At 44.2% G+C, this 22,034-nt stretch overlaps 1 protein-coding gene across 1 annotated transcript; it reads left to right on the forward strand.

Annotated features, from left to right (window-relative positions):
- The first annotated feature begins 1,296 nt into the window (after nucleotides 1-1,296).
- Nucleotides 1,297-21,887, forward strand: LOC122544156 (uncharacterized). The gene is made up of 3 exons (XM_043683186.2): nucleotides 1,297-1,617; nucleotides 20,576-20,735; nucleotides 20,877-21,887. Exons 1-3 carry the CDS (start codon nucleotides 1,387-1,389, stop codon nucleotides 21,707-21,709), a joined length of 1,224 nt encoding a protein of 407 aa, XP_043539121.2. The 5' UTR covers nucleotides 1,297-1,386; the 3' UTR covers nucleotides 21,710-21,887.
- Nucleotides 21,888-22,034: the final 147 nt, after the last annotated feature.

Consider the following 22,034-nt stretch of genomic DNA (forward strand, 5'->3'; position numbering starts at 1 on the left):
CGATATATAATTTAGCTGGCAAGCAGGGTACAATTTAAAAGATTGTGCATGATATGAAACTTTGAAGCATTGTAAACTGTAAGGACGGCAGTGTAGAATTTTAAAAGATCATAGACAATTTGGTGGAGTGGAAAGATAGTTGGCAGATGCAGTTCAATGCAGAGAACTTTGAGATTGTACAGTTGTTAGAAAAAAGAGTTATAGATTTCTGATAGAGACTTTTCATTTCTGTACTGGTCATAAAGCCCCTTTTTAATTCTAAGTCAATTTTCCAGCAGTTGGCCTGTAGCCTTCCATGTTCTGCCAAGTGCTCACCGAAATACATGATAAATGTTTTAATGTATTCCTGTCTCTATCAACCTTTTATACAGTGAATCCCACATACCAAATCGTCTCGTTAAAACAGAAGCGCATCTGATGCCACCCTTGAGCATGTGCAGGAGCAACTTAAATGCCGAAGCAATTTTTAATAATGTTATAAAACGTAAAAATGAAATTAATGAAACATAATATACCTGAACAGAAAAACGAAAGTACTTCTTAAAAATGTATCGGTTTTATATTGCTCATGTGAAGCAGCGTTAATGAAAGAAAAAATGGAGATGAGTCCATTCAGTGCAAATTTATCATTACACTATTCATGTCAGGAGATATGGAAGTGCCGTTGTGGGACTGGCGTGGACCAAGTTAAAAATTACAGTATCATGCAATTGAAACGATTTATTGAACAATTGACACTGTCATATTTTGCTTTACATTTTGTGTCCTATGATCCTGCTCCACAGTTACCAGATGAAGGAGAAGCTCTCCGAAAGCTACTTCCAAATAAACCTGTTGGAGCATAACCTGGTGTTGTGTGATTTTTAACTGTGTCAGGAGATACTTTAATTCTTTTTTACCTCAATCCCCTAAACATCCTACTCCTGAGCAGAGAACTGCAGTCTCTGGTTTCTGGGGCCTGATGTCTGATTGGATCGTCACTCCTGTCGGCCCCGCATGCAAATTCCAACTTTCGCTTCTGATTGGTCAGTGGCCCCATGGAGCACTTTTGACGGACGTTTCATGTCGAAATACGATTGGACCGGGTTTCAAAAGGGGCTGAAGGACCGCTTTTCGTATTGATCTGACGGAGACCCACGTGGTCCATTGACAGACGGCCTGTTTGCCAATTCGATTAGTTTGCAGTTTGACAGACGGGCCATCCTTGGATTCTATTGGTCAAGATCTCACGTGAGCCGCTTGAGGGACAGTCCGTTTCACACTGGGCAGTTTGACGGACGTGTTTATCCGACAGGTAATTGGTCAGTGTCCCACGTGGTTGAGGGGTTGGACATTTGGTGGTGCTGTCTCGGGGTCCGGTGGCTGGAACTGGGTAGAGTGGCCACGATGAGGGAAGGCCGGACCCCCCGTTTCAGTGACGGCGCCGTGGAGGTACTGCTGGAGCGGGTGAGGGCCCACAGGGAGATCCTGTTTCCCTGGGAGGGCAGGAGTGTGCCCCGGGAGTTGGTGCACCAGGCCTGGATGGACGTCGCTGTGTGTGTGAACGCCAGGAGCGAGGTGCCCAAGACCTGGCTGCAGTGCAGGAAGAAGTTCAACGGCCTGACCTGGACGGCCAAGGTAAACAGAAACCCCCGGGTTCTCCTACATGCCGGTGTTATCAAGTATCTCTGTGATTCCGGACAGTGCCAGTTTCCTCTGTGGTACCAAACTACTCTGATTCCCGGTTGTGACGCCTTGTTGTAGGTGTTCCCTGTGGTGTCCCGCTGTGCCAGCTCCTTCTGCACTACCAGTCTCCTGTACTGAACCAATATTCTCTCTGGTACCAGTCCTGTCTTGTGCCTTTTTCCTCTGCAGTACCAGTTCCCTGTGCTATATCCCTACTGTACCAGTTCCCTCTGTGGTACCAGTCCTGTGTGGTGCCACTCACCTGTGCATTGTGCCAGACCTCAGTGGTGCCCTGCTGTGCCAGTCCCTTTCCCGATGTATTGGGCTGTCTGCGTGGTCCCCTGTTGTGTCAGTTCACTCCATGTGCTGGTTCCCTATGCCGTGTCCTTACTTTACCTTAGAACCATAAAACCACAAAGTGATACAGCACAAAAGGGGCCATTTGGTCCCTGTTGTTCATGCCATCCTAGACACTCAAATGCCCATTTTAATCACAACTTGCACGCAGTCTGTAGCCCTGCAGCTTACAGTATGTATAGTGCAGATCCAGGTACGTTTAAAATGACTTAAGGGGCTCTGCCTCCACCACCTTACGGGGCAGTGAATTCCAGTCACTCACAACTCTTTGCATAAAAATGTTTGTCCTCGTGCCCCCTCAAATCATTCTGCCAGTTAGGTTCAATCTCTGATCCCTGGTTTTTGAATTCTGTGCCATGGGAAACTGGTTCCTGTAATCTATCTTTACCCCTCTCCATTTTGTATACCTCAGTTATGTAACCTTCTCTGTTGCAAAGAACACAACCCCAACCCCTCCAATTTCTCCTTAGTCACAGTTCTGACAACATTCTAGTGTATCTTCTCTGCACACACTGCAGAGAAATGTGACTAGAATTGTACATAAACTGCAGTTGTGGTCTCATATATCATAAGCATTTCATCGATATTCCCTAATTATGTATTCTATTACTCTGTTCGTGATGGAGATCATTCTGTCTGCCTTTTTTTGAAGCCTTACCTACCTGTAGAGCCACATTTAGAGACCTGTGCACTTGCACACCAAGATCTCTCACTTTGTCCTCATCTCTTTAAGATATTCCTGCTTTTTGTGCATTCTGTTTTAAAAGTTTAACGTGGTTAAGTGCATCACCTCACGCTTGTCCAAGTTGCTGCTTTCCTGCGGCAGGTTTTTCTCAAACCTGTCCACATCATTTTCGAGCTTCCAGCTATCCTCTACAAGTATCCACTATGCAACCAATTTTTGTGTCATCTGCAAATTTCCCAGTTGTGCCCCCACACTCAAGTCCAAGTTGTCATTGTATAAAACAAATAACCGGGGACCCAACACTAAGACTTGTGGTACAACATTTGAGGCACCTTTCCATTTGGAAAGGAGCCATTGACGATTGTTTGTTTCTTTGTTTACCATTTGTTTCCTGTCACTAAACCAACTTTGATCCAATTCAGCATAATGCCTTGTATCCCGTGAACTTTTACTTTTTTGTCCAGTTTTTTCCATTTAGGACCTTGTCAAATGCTGCACTGTATATAGAGAACATCCACTGCACCACCCTCATTGATTCTTGTGCTTTCTTAGAGTCATAGAGATATAGAGCATGGAAACAGCCCCTTCGGTCCAACTCGTCCATGCCGCACAGATGTCTGTACCTAATCTAGTCCCATTTGCCAGCATTTTAAACCATATCCCTCTAAGCCCTTCCTATTTAAAAACCCATCCAGATGCCTCTTATATGCTGTAATTGTACCAGTCTCCACCACTTCCTGTCACAGGTCATTCCATACATAAACCACCCGATGTGTAAAAAAGTTGCCTCTTAGGTCCGTTATATGTCTTTCCCCTCTCACCCTGAAACTATGCCCTCTAGTTCTTGATTCTCCCATCCCAGGGGAAATACCTTGTCTGTTTATTCTATCCATGCCCTCTTGATTTTATAAACCTCTATCAGGTCACGTCTCAGCCTCCGACGCTCCAGGGAAAACAGCGCCAGCCTATTCAGCCGCTCCCTATGCTGAAATCATCCAACTCTAGCAACATGCTTGTAAATATTTTCTGAATCCTTTCAGGTTTCACAACATCCTTCCGATAAGAAGGAGAGCAGAATTGCACGCTATGTTCCAAAAGCGGCCTAACCAACGTCCTGTACAACTGCAACATTACCTCCTAAAACCTATACTCAATGCTCTGACCAATAAAGGAAAGCATACGAAATGCCACCGCCTTCACTATTCTATCTGCCTGCAACTCTACCTCGATGAGCTCTGAGCCTGCACTCCAAGGTCTGTCTTCAGCAGCACTCCCCAGGACCTTATCATTAAGTATATAAGTCCTGCTATGATTTGCTTTTCCAAAATTCGGCACCTCAAATTTATCTAAATTAAGCTTCATCTGCCGCTCCTCGGCCCATTGGCCCATTTGATCAAGATCCCATTGTAATCTGAGGCAACCTTCTTCGCTGTCCACAACATCTCCAATTTTGGTGTCTTCTGCAAACTTAGTGACTATACTTTATATTCACATCCAAATCCTTTGTATAAATGACAAAAAGCAGTGGACCGAGTACTGATACTTTTGGTATACCTCTGGTCACAGGCCTCCAGTCTGAAAAACAACCCTCCACTACCTTTGAGCCAGTTTTGTATCCATATTCATAGTTCTCCCTGTATTCCTTGAGATCTTATCTTGCTAACCAGTCTCCCATGCAGAACCTTTTGAACGCCTTACTGAGATCCATATAGATTACATCTACTGCTTTGCCCTCATCAATCCTATTTGCTACTTCAAAAAACTCAATCAAGTTCATGAGACATGAACTCTCTCGCACAAAGCCATGCTGACTATCCTTAATCAGTCCTTGCCTTTCCAAATACATGTGAATCCCCCTAACCCTAACCCTATCCCTCCAGCAACTTGCCCACCACCAATATGAGGCTCGCCGGTCTATAGTTCCTTGGCTTTTCCTTACCAATCTTAAATAGTGGCTCCATGTTTGTCACCCTCCAGGCTTCCAGCACCTTATCTCTAACTATTGATGATACAAATATCTCAGCAAGAGGTCCAGCAGTCACTTCCCAATCTCCCACAGAGTTCTCGGGTACACCTGATCAGGTCCTGAGGATTTATACTTGGAGTGCAAGTTCATAGCTCCTTGAAAGTGGAGTTGCAAGTAGATAGGATAGTGAAGAAAGCGTTTGGTATGCTTTCCTTTATTGGTCAGAGTATTGAGTACAGGAGTTGGGAGGTCAAGTTGCAGCTTTACAGGACATTGGTTAGGCCACTGTTGGAATATTGCGTTCAGTTCTGGTCTCCTTCCTATCAGAAAGATGTTGTGAAACTTGAAAGGGTTCAGAAAAGATTTACAAGGATGTTGCCAGGGTTGGAGGATTTGAGCTATAGGGAGAGGTTGAACAGGCTAGGGCTGTTTTCCCTAGCGTGTCAGAGGCTGAGGAGTGACCTTATAAAATTATGAGGGGTATGGATAGGATAAATAGACAAAGTCTTTTCCCTGGGGTCGGGGAGTCCAGAACTAGAGGGCATAGGCTGAGGGTTAGAGGGGAAAGATATAAAAGAGACCTAAGGGACAGCGTTTTCACGCAGAGGGTGGTACGTGTATGGAATGAGCTGCCAGAGGAAGTGGTGGAGGCTGGTATAGTTGCAACATTTAAGAGGCATTTGGATGGGTATATGAATAGGAAGGGTTTGGAGGGATACGGGCCGGGTGCTGGCAGGTGGGACTAGATTTGGTTGGGATATCTGGTCGACATGGACAGGTTGAACTAAAGGGTCTGTTCCATGCTGTACATCTCTATGACTCTGTAATATGGACATTTTTCAAGATGTCACCATCTATTTATCCACATTTTATCCCTTCCATGTCTTTCTGCACAGCAAATACTGATGCAAAATACTTGTTTAGTATCTCCCCCATCTCCTGCGGCTTTATACATAGGCTGCTTTGCTGATCTTTGAGGGGCCCTATTCTCTCCCTTTTGTCTTCATGTGGTTTCGCATTAACCCTATTTGCCAAAGCTATCTCATCTTCCCTTTTTGCTCTCCTGATTTCTTCCTTAAGTATACTCCTACTGCCTTTATACTGTTCTAAGGATTCACTCAATCTCTTGTCTATTCCTATCATGTGCTTCCTTCTTTTTCTGAACTGAAACCTCAATTTCTCTAGTCATGCAGCATTCCTACATCTATCAGCCTTTCCTTTCACCCTAACAGGAATACGCTGTCTGTGTATTCTCATTATCTCACTTTTGAAGACTTCCCATTTTCCAGTTGTCCCTTTACCTGCGAACATCTGCCCCGAAACAGCTTTTAAAAAATCTTGCCTAATACCATCAAAATTATCCAGCCTTCAATTTAGAACGTCAGCTTTTTGATCCAGTCTATAATTTTCCATCAATATTTTAAAGCTAATGGTCACAAAAGCATTCTAGTCGCTGGCCCCAAAGTGCTCGCCCACTGACACCCCAGTCACCTGCCCTGCCTCATTTCCCAAGACTCAGTCACATTTTGCACCTTCTCTAGTTGGTACATCCACATTCTGAATCAGAAAATGTTCTTGCACACACAACAAATTCCTCAATCTAAACCCTTAATACTAAGGCAGTCACAGTCTATATTTGGAAAGTTAAAATCCCCTAATATAACCACCCTATTGTTCTTACAGATATCTAAAATCTCCTTATAAATTTCTTTCTCAATTTCCTGCTGACTTTTAGGGGGTCTATAATACAATCCCAATAAGGTGATCATCCCTTTCTTATTTCTCAGTTCCCCCCCAAATAACGTCCCTGTATGTATTCCCAGAATTATCCTCCCAAAGTACAACATTGTCCCTTATCAAAAACGTTATCATTTATATTTTTAAAATTTAGTTAGGAGACAGATCTTATGGTTATTTGGGAGTGCAAGCTTTCGGAGCGCTGCTCCTTTGTCAGGTAACGTTGAATGTTTTGAGGTGATTGAAGGTAGAGCAGTGGATATTGTCTACATGGATTTTTGTAAGGCTTTTGACAAGGTCCCTTATGGAATGCTCATCCAGAAGATTAAGATGCATGGGATACATGATGATGTGGCTGTTTTTATTCAGAATTGGTTTGCCCATAGAAGGCAGAGGGTTTTGGTGGTAGGGTGTTTTTCTGGCTGGAGGACTGTTACTTGTGGTATTCTGCTGGGATCCATTGCTAGGACCTCTGGTGTTGGTGATTTATATAAATGATTTGGATGAAACTGTAGATGGCTGGCTGAGTAAGTTTGCAGACAACACTAAGATTGGTAGAGTTGTGAATAATGCCAAACATTGTCAGGGGGTACAGCAGGAGATAGAGCAGTTGCAGATATGGGTGGGGAAATGGTAGATGGAGTTTACTTCAGCAAATTGTGAAGTGCTGCACTTTGTGCGATCAAATGTTAAGGAAATGTATACATTTAATAGCAGGACCTTAAACCGCATTGATGTACAGAGGGATCTGGGCTTCAAGTCTGTAGTTCCCTGAAAGTGATCACACGAGTAGACAGGGTCGTGAAGAAAGCATATGGCATGCTCACCTTTATTGGTTGGGGAATTGAATACAGGAGTCAGTATATCATATTGCAATTTTATAAGACTTTGATTAGGCCACACTTAGAGTATTGTGTTCAATTCTAGTTGCTACATTGCAGGAAAGATATGGAGGCCTTTGAGACAATGCTGAAAGTGTTAATGAGGATGCTGCCTGGATTTGAGGTTATGAGCTATAAGGAGAGGCTGGAAGAACTTGGCCTGTTTTCTCTGGAGTGGCAGAGACTGTGGGGAGACTTGATAGAAGTCTATAAATTTCTGAGATATGCAGATAGGATTGATGGTCAGAATCATTTTTTCCAGAATTGAAATGTCTCGTACTCGGAGGCATGCATTTAAGATGATAGCGAGAAAGTTCAAAGGAGATGTGAGAGGCAAGTTTTTCTCAGAGTGATAGAGGTCTGGAGTGTGCTGCGGTGGTGAGACAGATAATCTGCGTGTTAAAGCGACTTTTAGCTAAGCACGAGAATATGGAAAAAGTAGCGGGATCTGAACCAAGGGCAGGTAAAAGAGATTGTTTAATTTGGCATCATGTTCGACACATCTTGTGCTGTACTGTTCTATGTACTTGATCCCTATACTTTCTATTTTCCTCCAGGCTATCTGCAATATTGAGTTTTTTTGTGACTATCATAGCTTTCTTTTTGTGTTTAATCCTCCTCAGTAGTTTTGTAGACAAGCATGGATGTGTAGATTTGGTGATGTCATTCTTATATTTGAAGGTCACGTTTCTACTTGTAACCAAAGTATCTCACTTTTTGGAGCCCCCCACTAATTTACCACTGATTTATCCTTCAGCACTCCTGCTCAGTCCACCTCAGCCCAAATCTCAGCAGTTTTGTAAAAGTTGCTTCCTTTAGTTACAAATCTTTTTCAACTGATTTATTTCTGTCCTTTTCCATAATAATAATATTAAATCTAACTGAATTGTGGTTATTATCCCCAGTATAGAGCCATAGAGATGTACAGAACGGAAACAGACACTTTGGTCTAACTCGTCCATGCTGACCAGATACCCTCAGTGATTCTAGACCCATTTGTCAGCATTTGGCCCATATCCTTCCAAACGCTTCCTTTTTACATTCCCATCCAGATGCCTTTTAAATGTTGTAATTGTACCAGCCCCCACCACTTCCTCTGGCATTTCATTCCTTACACGCACTACTCTCTGCAGGAAAAGGTTGCCCCTTAGGTCACCAATAAATCTTTCCCCTCTCACCTTAAACCTATGTCCTCTAAGTTTGGACTTCCCTACCCTGTGAGAAAGACCGTGACTGTTCACCCTATCTATACCCCTCAGGTTACTCTTCAGCTTCTGATGCTTCAGAGAAAATAGCCCCAGGCTATTCAGCTTCTTGCTATAGCTCAAACCCTCTAACCCTGGCAATATCTTTGTAAATATTTGCTGAAGCTTTTTAAGTTGGACAACATCTTTCCGATAACAGGGAGACCAGAATTGAATGTAGTATTTCAATAGTGGCCTAACCAATGTCCTATACAGCCACAACATGACCTCCCAACGTCTTTACTCAATGCACTGACAAATAAAGGAACGCATTCCAAAAACCACCTTCACTATCCTACCTACCTGCGACTCCACTTTCAAAGAACTATGAACCTGCACTCCAAGATACCCTTGTTTGGCAACTCTCCCCAGGACCTTAACATTAAGTGTATAAGTCCTCCCCTGATTTAGCATTCCAAAATGTACCACCTCACATTTATCTGGATTAAGCTCCATATGCCGCTCCTTGGCCTATTGAGCCATCAGATTAATGTTCGACTGTACTGTGAGGTAATCTTCTTCGCTGTCCGTTGCACCACCAATTTTGGGGTCATCTGTAAATTTACTAACCATACCTCCAAATTTGCATCAAAATCATTGATATAAATTACAAAAAGCAGTGGATGGAACATTGATTGCTGTGGCACACCGCTGGTGACAGGCCTCCAGTCCGAAAAGCGACCATCCTCACCCATCCACTGTTTCCAACCTTGCCATCAATCTTGTATCCATTGGCTAGTTCTGCCTGTATTCTGTGTGATCTAATGTTGCTAGCCAGTCTACTATGCGGAACCTTATTGAATGCCTTACTGAAGCCCATGTAGGTAATGTCCACCGCCCTGCCCTCATCAATCCCTCTTCGCCACTTCTTCAAAAAAAAACAATCAGGTTAATGAGACAAGATTTCTCATGCACAAAACCATGCTGACTATCCCTAGTCAGTCTTTGCCTTTCCAAATACATGTAAATCCTGTCCCTCAGAATCCCTCCAACCATGTGCCTACCACTGATGTCAGGCTCACTGGTTTATAGTTCCATGGCTTTTCTTTACCACTTTACTTAAATAGTGGCGCCAAGTTAGCCAACCTCAAGTCTTCCGGAACCTCACCCGTGGCTATTACTGATAAAAAATATCTCAGCGAAAGGGCCAAGCAATCTCTTCACTGGTTTCCCGCAAACTGCTAGGATACACCTGTTCTGGGGATTTATCCATCTTTATGGGTTTTAAATCATTTAGCAATACTTCTTCTGTAATATTGACACTTCTCAAGGTAACACTATTTATTTCCCCAAGTTCAGTAGCTTCCGTCTCCTGTTTCACAGTAAACACTGATTAAAAATACTTGTTTAGTGTCTCCCCCAGCTCCTGTGGTTCCCCACGTTGGCATCCTTAAGGGGCCGTATTCCCCCTCAGCTATTCCTTTGTCCTCAGTGTATTGTAGAAACTGTTTGGATTCCCCTTTACTCTGTTTTTCAAAGCTATGTCATGTCTCTTTTTTTTATGTCCTCCTGATCCTCCTGTTAAGCACACTTCTATGATACTTATAGTCCTTGGGCTTCAAAGGATCCTTACTGCCTATACCCGACATATTCTTCCTTTTTCTTGACCAGAACCTCAATTTCTCCAGCCATCCAGTATTCCCGACATCTACCAGTGTTGCCTTTCACCATAATGGAGCCATATCCAGCAATTTATGAAGGCAAAGTTTGACAGTATTTGGCAAGATCTTTCAAAAGTTTGATGTCGATATTTGCCGTTAAGGAGATGGCTAGAAAATGTGAAGCCTTCAAAAACGAGGTACTGAGTGTCCAGGGACAGTATGTCCCAATTAAGATGATGGGCAACGCTGGTAGATGGAGAGAATGCTGGATGATTGGAGAAATGGTCCCTCACTGTCACTTTACCCACTCACTCCTCATCTTTTTCTAAAACTAAATCTGGAATTGCTTATCCTCTCATTGTACTTGTTGTTTAAAATAAAATTCCTGTGCACATTTCATCAATTTTTCACCCAGTTGATGTTAGGATAGTTAAAGTCTCAGACTATTATTGTCCTCATATTTTGATAGGTGCAAATTTGCTGACATACATGTTCGCCTATGTCCTTCTCACTATTTGAGGATTTGTAGTGTATTCTGAGCAGTGTAACTGCCCTTATTTTTATTCCTAAACTCAATCCATAAAGCCTCATTTGTTTACCTGTTTAATATATTATCATGTCTTGCAAGCATAATTGATTCCAATACTGCTGCTCTCCACCCTGCGCCACCCTTTTTTGTCAGCCACTCTCTCCTATCTAAAAGCAATACATCCAGGTTTATTGAACTGCCACTTCTAAGCCTTTACTTTGGTTCTGATCCCCCTGCCCATAATAGTTTAAAATCTTCCCAACAGAACTGGCAAAAGTCCTTGAGGTTATTTGTCCAGCTCTGTCCAGGTGCAATTAGACTTATAGGTCGCACCTTCCCCAGAAATGGTCCCAATGTCTGAAGAATCTAAACCCCTCCCTGGTACACCATTTCTGAGGCCATGCAATCATCTGATCTGTCCTCTTATTCCTGGTTTTGCTGGCCCTTGGTGCTGGGAGTAATTTTAGGTGCTGCATTTTAATTTATTTCCTAACTTCCTATATTCAGCTTTCAGGCCCTCATCTCTGGTTTGTCTATGTCTTTCGTATCACAACCACTAGCTGTTCACCATCCTGCTCCTGCAACCACTCTGTGACATCTCTGATCCTGGCATCAAGGAGGCAACATACCACTCTGGATTAACATTTGCGGCAACGGAAGTGCTCCTTACTATCGAGTCACTGATCACTACAGCCCTACTGATAGTTTTCCTCCCCTGTGGTGCCATGAACTTGACTGATGCTCCTTTCCACTGAGAGGCCATTTCTCCCAACATTATCTGAAATGGTATATCTGCTTCAGAGCAGAATGACAACAAAGAACTCCTGTAGTTCCTTCCTGAAGCTTTTCCTTTTTCTGATAGCCGCCTGTTCCTTTTCTGCCCGTGTAATCCTTGCCTGCGATGTGATTGTGTTGCTAAACGTGCTCTAAACGATTATTCTCAGCATTGCGGATGCTCCACAGTGAGTCCACTCACAGCTTCAGCTTCAAAAAGTGCCAGTAGCTGCATCTGGTCTCTGGAAACACCATGTCTAAGGTCTCCTGTCATGACTTCTCTCCAGATTAAGTTAGTTCGAGACATCCAGCACTTCCTCCTCTGTAATTTGGACATTTTGCAAGGAGTCACCATCTATTTCCCCACAGTCTATATCTTCCATATCCTTTTCCACAGTAAATACTGATGCAAAATACTCCCCCATTTTCTGTGGCTCCACACAAAGGCCACCTTGCTGATCTTTGAGGGGCCCTATTTTCTCCCTGGTTACCCTTTTGTCCTTAACGTGTTTGTAAAAACCTTTTGGATTCTCCTTAATTCTATTTGCCAAAGCTATCTCATGTCCCCTTTTTGCCCTCCTGATTTCCCTCTTAAGTATACTCCTATTGCCTTTATACTCTTCTAAGGATTCACTCGATCTATCCTGTCTGTACCTTAAATATACTTCCTTCTTTTTCTTAACCAAACCCTAAATTTCTTTATCCTCCAGCATTCCCTATACCTACCAGCCTTTCCTTTCACCCTAACAGGAATGTACTTTCTCTGGATTCTCGTTATCTAATTTCTGAAGGCTTCCCATTTTCTAGCCGTACCTTTACCTGTGAACATCTGCCCCCAATCAGCTTTTGGAAGTTCTTGCCTAATTCTGTCAAAATTAGCCTTTATCCAATTTAGAACTTCCACTTTTAGATCTGGTCTATCCTTTTCCATCACTATTTTAAATCTAATGGAATTATGGTCGCTGGCCTCAAAGAGCTCCCCCACTGACACCTCAGTCACCTGCCCTACCTTATTTCCCAAGAGTAGGTCAAGTTTTGCACTTTCTCACATAGGTACATCCACATACTGAATCAGAAAATTTTCTTTGTACACACTTAACAAATTCCTCTTCATCTAAACGCTTAACACTATGGCATCCCCAGTCTATGTTTGGAAAGTTAAAATCCCCTCCCATAATCACCCTATTATTCGTACAGATAGTTGAGATCTCCTTACAAATTTGTTTCTCAATTTCCCTCTGACTATTAGGAGGTCTATAATACAATCCCAATAAGATGATCATCCTTTTCTTATTTCTCAGTTCCACCCAAATAACTTCTCTGGATATATTTCCAGGAATATCCTTCCTCAGCACAGCTGTAATGCTATCCCTAATCAAAAACGCCACTCCCCCTCCTCTCTTGCCTCCCTTTCTCTCGTTCCTGTAGCATTTGTTTCCTGGAACACTAAGCTGCCAGTCCTGCCCATCTCTGAGCCATGTTTCTATAATTGCTATCATATCCCAGTCCCATATTCCTAACCATGCCCTGAGTTCATCTGCCTTCCCTGTTAGGCCCCTTGCATTGAAATAAATGCAATTTAATGTATTAGTCCTACCTTGTCCCTGCCTGCCCTGACTACTTGACTCGATTCTGTTCTCAACTGTATCAGTCTCAGATTGACCTCTTTCCTCACTATCTCCTTGGGTCCCACCCCCCACTCTTACTAGTTTAAATCCTCCTGAGCAGCTCCAGCAAATTTCCCTGCCAGTATATTAGTCCCCTTCCAATTTAGGTGCAATATGTCCTTCTTGTACAGGTCACTTCTACCCTAAAAGAGATTCCAATGATCCAAAAATGTGAGAGCTTCTCCCATACACCAGCTCCTCAGTCATACATTCATCTGCTTTATCCTCCTATTCCTGCCCTCACTAGCTCGTAGCGCCCGGAGTAATCCAGATATTACTACTCGTGAAGACCTGCTTTTTAAATTTCTGCCTAACTGTCTAATCTCCCTTCAGACTCTCAACCTTTTCCCTTCCTATGTCATTGATTCCAATGTGGACAATGATTTCTTGCTGGCCTTCGCCCCTGTGAGAACATTCTGCATCCTCTTTGAGACTTCCTTGATCCTGGCACCAGGGAAGCAACACACCATTCTGATTTTTCACTACTGCCCACAGAGACGGCTCTCTATACCTCAGACTGGAGAATCCCCCAACACAATTGATCTCTTGGAACCCGATGTACCCCTTGTGTTAGAGCCAGTCTCAATACCAGAAACTTGGCTGTTCGTGCTACGCTTCCCGGAGAATCCATCCTCCCCCTACATTTTCCAAAACAACATACATTTTTGGAATGGGTATAGCCTCAAAAGACTCCTCCACTAGCTGCCTACCTCTCTTAGCTTTCCTGGAGTTAACCCATCTATGTGACTGTATCTGAGACTTTCCCCCCTTCCTATAACTGCCATGCATCACATACTGTTTTTGTTGCAAATTCCTCATTGCTTCTAATTGTCTCTCCAACTGATCCATTCGATCTGATAAGATTCGCAATCAACAGCATTTATGGCAGATATAATCCGCTGTAATCCTTAAACTCTCTTTAAACTCCCACATCTGACAAGAAGCATATATCGCTCTACTAAAGGCCATTTTTGCTTCTTCACCATTGACAGACCCCGAAAATAACACTGACTTATTCCTCTACAAACACTGCCCCAGGTTAAATTAATAGTTATGGCTTATATTTTAAGTTTAATCAAGAGACATATCTCCAAAAACACATTATCAAGAAAGAACCCACTCTACTAACTACTGCAGACTTTCTGTAGATCACGCTTAAAACAACAAAACACTTATCTGCTTCTGTGCTGTGAACTTCACCCAATAGTTCCTCCAAGATCAGTCGTGAATTACACTGTTTGTTAATTTTCCCAGACACACTCTGATGTCCCCAGTACCTGATCAGGTATACCCTATAACTCTGTGCGAAGCTAGAGAAGTGATTGCTGGGCCTCTTGCTGAAATATATGTATCATCGATAGTCAAAGGTGAGGTGCCGGAAGACTGGAGGTTGGCTAATGTAGTGCCACTGTTTAAGAAGGGTAGTAAGGACAAGCCAGGGAACTATAGACCATTGAGCCTGACGTCGGTGGTGGGCAAGTTGTTGGAGGGAATCTTGAGTGACAGGATGTACATGTATTTGGATAGGCAAGGACTGATTAGGGATAGTCAAAATGGCTTTGTGCATGGGAAATCATGTCTCACAAACTTGATTGAGTTTTTAGAGATAAACAAAGAGGATTGATCTATGTGGACTTCAGTAAGGCGTTCAACAAGGTTCCCCATGGGAGACTGATTAGCAAGGTTAGATCTCACAGAATACAGGGAAAACTAGCCATTTGGATACACAACTGGCTCAAAGGTAGAAGACAGAGGGTGGTGGTGGAGGGTTGTTTTTCAGACTGGAGGCCTGTGACCAGTGGAGTGCCACAAGGATCGGTGCTGGGTTCTCTACCTCTTGTCACTTACATATTTGACTTGGATGCGAGCATAAGAGGTACAGTTAATAAGTTTGCAGATGACACCAAAATTGGGGGTGTAGTGAACAGCGAAGAGGGTTACCTCAGATTACAACAGGATCTGGACCAGAAGGGCCAGTGGGCTGAGAAGTGGCAGATGGAGTTTAATTGAGATAAATACGAGGTGCTGGATGTTGGGAAAGGAAATCTTAGCAGGACTTACATACTTAAGGTGTAAGGTCCTCGGGAGTATTGCTGAACAAAGAGACCTTGGAGTGCAGGTTCATAGCCCCATGAAAGTGGAGTCGCAGACAGATAGGATAGCGAAGAAGGCATTTGCTATGCTTTCCTTTATTGGTCAGAGTATTGAGTACAGGAGTTGGGAGTTCATGTTGCGGCTGTACAGGACATTGGTTAGGTCATTTGGAATATTGCGTGCAATTCTGGTCTCCTTCCTATCATAAAGATGTTGTGAAATTTGAAAGGGTTCAGAAAAGATTTACAAGGATGTTGCCAGGGTTGGAGGATTTCAGCTATAGGGAGAGGCCGAACTGGCTGGGGCTATTTTCCCTGGAGCATTGGAGGCTGAGTGGTGACAAAATTGAAGGGCATGGATTGGTTAAATAGAAAAAGTCTTTTCCCTGGGGTCGGGGAGTCCAAAACTGGAGGGCATAAGTTAGAGTGAAAGGGGAAAAATATAAAAGAGATCTATGAGGCAACTTTTTCACACACACAATGTATATAGAATGAGCTGCCAGAGGAAGTGGTGGAGGCTGGTATAATTGTAACATATAAAAGGCATTTGGATGGATATGTGAATAGGTAAGATTTGGAGGAATATGGGCCAGGTGCTGGCAGGTGGGACTAGATTAGATTGGGATATCTGGTCGGCATGGATGGGTTGGACCGAAGGGTCTGTTTCCATGCTGTACATCTCTATGACTCTGCTCACTCTAAGAGAACCTCATTAAGCTCTGGACCTTCCTTCATTTCAACCACTTCAATTTTGATCAAAAGTGCCTACCTTTTATTTAAGCTAATGTTATCATTACAAACTGTGAGAAAATACTCTGCAGTTATCACTTTGCAGTTGTCTGTTTCCCTTGGGAACATGCCACTTTCTGAACTGCCCCGCCTGAGACTGAGTCCTGAATTCAGTCTTTCAGCTGAACCTACTCGCCGTTTTCACCCAAGCCCAAAGCATTCTTAATTATCTACGCAGCACTTCTTCTGCTGGCCCACTGTGCCACTTCCCTTCCTGCTATGCCTGTTCTGTATTGCCCACCTTTGTCAGTCCCTCCCTGATGCTCCTTTCTGGCAGTCCCTCCATAGTGCCTCTCTCTGCCAGTCCAGTCTGTGGTTCCCTGCTGTCTCACCCCACCACCATACTCCTCCATGTTAGTTACCTTGATGGCCACCAATGTCAGTCCCCCCTGAGGTGCCTGGCCATGCCAGACCCTTCCCATTGTTCCAGTCTACTCTGTGGCATTTTTCATCACTTCAACTTCCCCTGTTAATTCTTTTTCCTGATATTCTTATACATTTGATGTAACTGCAATACGCCAACTTCTGTGAACAGCCAACATTTTATTAAGCAAATACAGCACAAGCTTTATCATGGTTGCAAAGTATGTTGGGAGGTCTCCGAATAAAGGAATAGCTCTTCCTTTTAGACAAAATCTTTACATCCCGGTCAGTAATGCCCACAAGACAATCCCCATAGTCACATGCCCCTCAAGACACAATGCAGTGACCTTATCATTTCCTGGAACAATATAATTTAAATCATCCGTTAATGGCCGTTCGTGTTGTGTATCTTTTTTTTCACTGCAGGGAATAGTCAAAATTCCAACTGTAATTGATTTTTGAATAGGATGATGTTGCAAATTATCTTTGAATAATAGGAGATGGCCATGTAAATGGCTCTGAATGAAAGGAATTTACATTGTTATCCCTTGCCAATCTACCTGTAAGTCAGAGGCATCCCATCCTAGCTTTGGGGCATACAATTTCCTGCAGGTCACCAGAGCAAATTAACTCTTTAATATCTCACCCCTCCCACTCTGCCAATGTCATATCAGTCCTGGGCCACCTCCTCCGCCAAATCCAAGCCGCTCGACGACTGGAGGAAGAAGACCTCATCTTCCACCTTGGGACCCTCCAACCAGATGGCATCAATGTTGATTTTACCAGTTTCCTCATCTCCCCTACCCCGCCTTATCCCAGACCCACCCTCCAACTCAGTACTGACCTCTTGAATTCTCCTACCTGTCCATCTTCCTTCCCACCTATTTGCTCCACCCTTTACTCCGACATATCACCATCATCCCGACCTTCATCCAACGATCATATTCCTAGCTACCTGCCCCATCCCCAGCCCCAACCACCTCCCATTTATCTCTCGGTCCCTTTGTGCCCCCCACCCCCAACACATTTCTGATAAACTTGTACTCAAAACATTGACTTTCCTGCTCCTCTGATGCTGTGCTTTTCAAGCGCTACACTTCTTGACACCATCCTTTGTGGTGTCACTAGGTTTCTCAGTATGCCAGCCCTCTTCTGCTGTCAGCTGCCCCCACAATAGAGCATCCTACATAATATTATTGACTCATTTCCACACTTGGTAGTTAGAAATGGGCATTACAAACTGACTTAGCTTGTAATGCCAATGGCCCTGAATGGATTTTGAAAAACATTCTCGTATCGATTACATTTCGAAAAGAGTAATGACCTGCGATGCTGTGTATTGTGGTTTGAGGTCATGAATGGCGCTATGCTTGGTTTCAGGTGTCACCCAGTACATGACTGTTATATCCCACTCAGGCCTACTTTGTAAATTTGCCTCATGCTTTCACAATTAGACCTGCAATGAAAAAACAGTCATCCACTGCAGTCCCATTTCAAGGTAAATTGGACCTTTTTTGCTGATCATGTCACTGCTGCCTCTCAGAATGTGCCTCAGGACTGTACGCTATTTTCCTATAATTCCCTGTAATCTTGCGCATTGTCTCTTTTGAATAATCATCGAACTCCCTCTTGAATGTCTGCAGTGATCCTGCCTTCACCACTTGTGCGGGTATTGTATTCTGTACTGGGATTACTGATTGTGCAAAATGGTATTGCTTCACATGTTACATTTGTGTCTTTTTCAATTTACCTTAAAGCTGTACCCCCTCATTCTTAATATTTTTATAAATGCCAGTGTAGTTTATCCCCATCTACACTTCCAGATCTTTGCTGATTTAGAAAGCTTCTTTGGAATCTCCTCTTCAGCTCTTCCTCTCCAAGGGAAGCCATCCCAACTACTCCAATCCATACCCATAACTGAAGTTTCTCATCCATGGACCCATTGTTGTAAGTCTCGTCTGCAGTTTTCCAGTGCTTTCACATCCTGTCTATAGTGTGTAGATTTGTACTCATTACTTCACATGAGATTTAACAAGTATCTTATGCAAGTTCAGCAAAGCTTGTTTGCTCTTGTACTTTGTGCCCACATTAATCGAGCCTCCGTGAAGATCAAAAGTGTACTCTATTAGCTTCTGCCACTTTAATGGTTTATGCATATATACATCTGCCATCCTGTTATCCAACGCCCCCTTTAGAATAATACCTTTTTTTTAAACTATATCTTCATGTTCTTTCTATTAAACTATATCACCTCACCCTTCTCCTTTTGAAATTCTACACAATCTTCCTCACAGCTTATAATGCTTCAGATATTTTTGTTGCCTGCAAAGTCCAGAGTTACTCCATTGCACTAAGATTTTGAAAATCTTAGTGCAAGGGACCTGGGTTCGATTCCCGCCTCGGGCTACTGTCTGTGTGGAGTCTTCCCGTGTCTGCGTGGGTTTCCTCCCAGGTGGTCCAGTTTCCTTCCACGATCCAAAGATATATTTGGAATAGCAAAGAGTGATTATGGATAGTCAACCTGGCTTTGAGCGTTGGAAATCGTGTCTCATGAGCTTGATTGTTTCTTAAAAAAAACTCTGGATTCATGAGGACAGAGCGGTAGACGTAATCTATGTGAAGTACAGTAAGGCATTCAATAATGTTCTCTGTGGGAGACTGGTTAGCAAGGTTAGATCTCATGAAATACAGGGAGAACCCTGTATTTCATGAGATTGGATACAGAACTGGCTTGAAGGTAGAAGACAGAGGGTGGTGGTGGAGGGTTGTTTTTCAGACTGGAGGCCTGTGATCAGGGGAATGCCACAAGGATCGGTGTTGGGTCCACAACTTTTCATCTATGTGAATGATTTGGATGTGAGCATAAGAGGTATAGTTAGTAAGTTTGCAGATGACACCAAAATTAGACAGCGAAGAAAATTACCTCTGATTACAACAGGATCTTGATCATATGGGCCAATGGGCTGAGGAGTGGCAGATGGAGTAATTTCGATAAATGCGAGGTGCTACATTTTGGGAAAGCAAATCTTAGCAGGACTTATACACTTGAATGGTAAGGTCCTGAAGAGTGTCACTGTAAAAAGAGACCTTGGAGTGCAGGTTCATAGCTCATTGAAAGTAGATAGGATAGTGAAGAAGGCATTTGTATGCTTTCCTTAATTGGTTACAGTATTGGTTGCAGGGTTTGGGAGTTCATGTTACGGCTGCACAGGACATTGGTTAGGCCACGCTTAGAATATTATGTGCAGTTCTGGTCTCCTTCCTATCGGAAGGATGTTGGTGAAACTTGAAAGGGTTCAGAAAAGATTTCCAAGGATATGCCAAGGTAGGAAGATTTGAGATTTAGGGAGAGGTTGAATAGGCTGGGCTGTTTTCCCTGGAGCGTCAGAGGCTGAGGGGTGGCCTTAGAGATATTTATAAAATCATGACAAAAATAGACAAATCTTTTCCCTGGAGTGGGGGAGTCCAGAACTGGAGGGCATAGGTTTAGGGTGAGAAGGGAAAGATATGAGACCTTGGGTCTCTTCACACAGCGAGTGGTATGTCTATGGAATTAGCTGGCAGAGGAAGTGGTGGAGGCTAGTACAATTGCAACTTTTAAAACCCATCTGTATGGGTATTTGAATGGGAAGGGTTTGGAGGAATATGGGCTGGGTGCTGGCAAGTGGGACTAGTTTAGGTTGGGATATTTGGTCGGCACGGGCGAGTTGGACCGAAGGGTCTGTTTCTGGGTTGCACATCTCTGTGACTCTCTGACTCTGTGCAGGTTAGGTGAATTGGCCGTGCTAAATTGCAAATGCTGTTCAGGGATGTGTAGGTCAGGTTCATTAGTCAGGGGTAATTGTAGAGTAATCGGGTAGGGGATTGGGTCTAGGTGGGTTACTCTTCAGAGAGTTGGTGTGGTCTTGTTGGGCCAAATTGCCTGTCTCCAGGGATTCTGTGATTCTTGATTTTATGAAATAAGGCTCCTAATGCCAAATTACTTGCCAGTGGAGGCTAGAGGTGCTGAATCGCCTATTCCAGCTCCTCGTATTATGTGGTGTGTTCCTTTGTTACCCCAGGAAATCACCTCTACCAAACTTACTCCAACCTGAAAAGAAATCCGTCAAAAATTATTCTTTTTTTTGTCACTTAGTCAATTCTGTGTTCATGTTACTCTTGTGTGTTTAAATTAATGAGCTCTAAGTTTGCTCACAAGTCTCTTGTCTCTCCCTCCACCTGCAGGAGAAGCTGGCACGTCGAGCGAGAAAGAGAACCAGTACTGGGGAGCGGCCACCCTCCATTCTAGATCTCACCCACATGGAGCAGGAAGCTCTGGACATCATTGGGCCCAACAGCCGGAGGAGCATCGAGAATGGCGAGGCTGGAGGCCAAGTTTCACAGGGTGTCCTCCGCATTCCCATAGCTGCTTGCGTTTCACCAAGGCGTCGCACCAGGAGCGCGGTCAACAAGGGGAGGGCTGCTCCATGCTTCCCCCACCTCCCTAGTGCTCGCTGACCCTTCTCCCCTCTCCCTTTTCCTCCAGGTCTCTCGCATTACTTGGGCTTTGCTGGGCATGAAATCGAGGAGCACCACCTGATGGAAGAGGCTCCGTCCTTTCAGTACCACAGCACAGAAATTGGCGTGTCTGACGGGAGCGAGGGCGAACTCCATGAGTCCTCACGAGGTGAATTATTCAGCAGTAGTGAGCAGGAGCTGAACATACTGGAAAGGACAGTGCAGGAGACGGGCGGCCACAGGGCCAACCCAATTCCCAGCTATGCTGAAGAGGACAAAGATGCTGATTTCAGCGGCCCGGCCTTTAAAAGAAAGATCTTCCATGAGCACCACCAATTGCTCGAGGCTTTAGACAGCTTGCCCAGGAGCTGCCTCACCCTGTCTGAGAGTATGGAGGAGTCTGCTTCTATACTGTGTGGTGTTGTGGCACAAGGGATCACCAGCCTGCAGTCCACCATGGAGCACATGGTTAGCTCAGTGGAAGCAGCAGTGAGGCCCCCCATCCCAGAGCCCGTGCCGCCAGCCTTGGCCTCATTGATCGAAGCTCAGACCAGTGCCATCCAGGCCCTGGCCTGCACCATCTCCTCAGGCTTGGAAAGGTTGGGGGCGCGCATCGACCAGGGCTTCGGTCGCCTCACCGGCCTCCTGGAGTCTGCCTTGCCGTCGGCCAGCGGGGGCACCGATGAGGCCCAGGACGAGGGCAGTGTGACGTGTACGGCACGATGCCACACTGCTCAGGATGCCAACGCATCCACACCCTCGCTGCATCCCCGACCACCCACTGCCCTGGAGGCAGCGGCGGTAGCTCCACCCGAAGTCAGGTCCCCTCGCGCAAGAGCTCTTCGAGATCGCCGACCATAAGCACCTCGCGGGACGGGATTAACACATTGAAGCAGGAGTGGGAGGCCTTGTAGGAGCACAAGTGTAGGAAAGAGAACACTGCGGATAGGCGGGGTAGGCTTGGGAGCAATAAAGTCTGCGTTATTGTGTTATTTCATATGATTTGTATAAAATCAATAAAATATGACCCGTTTTGCAATTTTGACTTTATTTTACTGGTGCTGGGTGGGTTATTGCTTGCAAAGTTAAAATGGCATTTTTCCCAGTGAGTGCCTTGATGGGTCTTTAGCATTGTGAGGTGTGCCCTATGTTGCAGTTTTGCGGCATCAACTTTGTACCAATTACC

This window comes from Chiloscyllium plagiosum, unplaced genomic scaffold, assembly GCF_037043375.1.
Source record: "Chiloscyllium plagiosum isolate Xiang-an unplaced genomic scaffold, Cpla_swu_hap1 HiC_scaffold_38, whole genome shotgun sequence".
NCBI classification, from domain to species: domain Eukaryota; kingdom Metazoa; phylum Chordata; class Chondrichthyes; order Orectolobiformes; family Hemiscylliidae; genus Chiloscyllium; species Chiloscyllium plagiosum.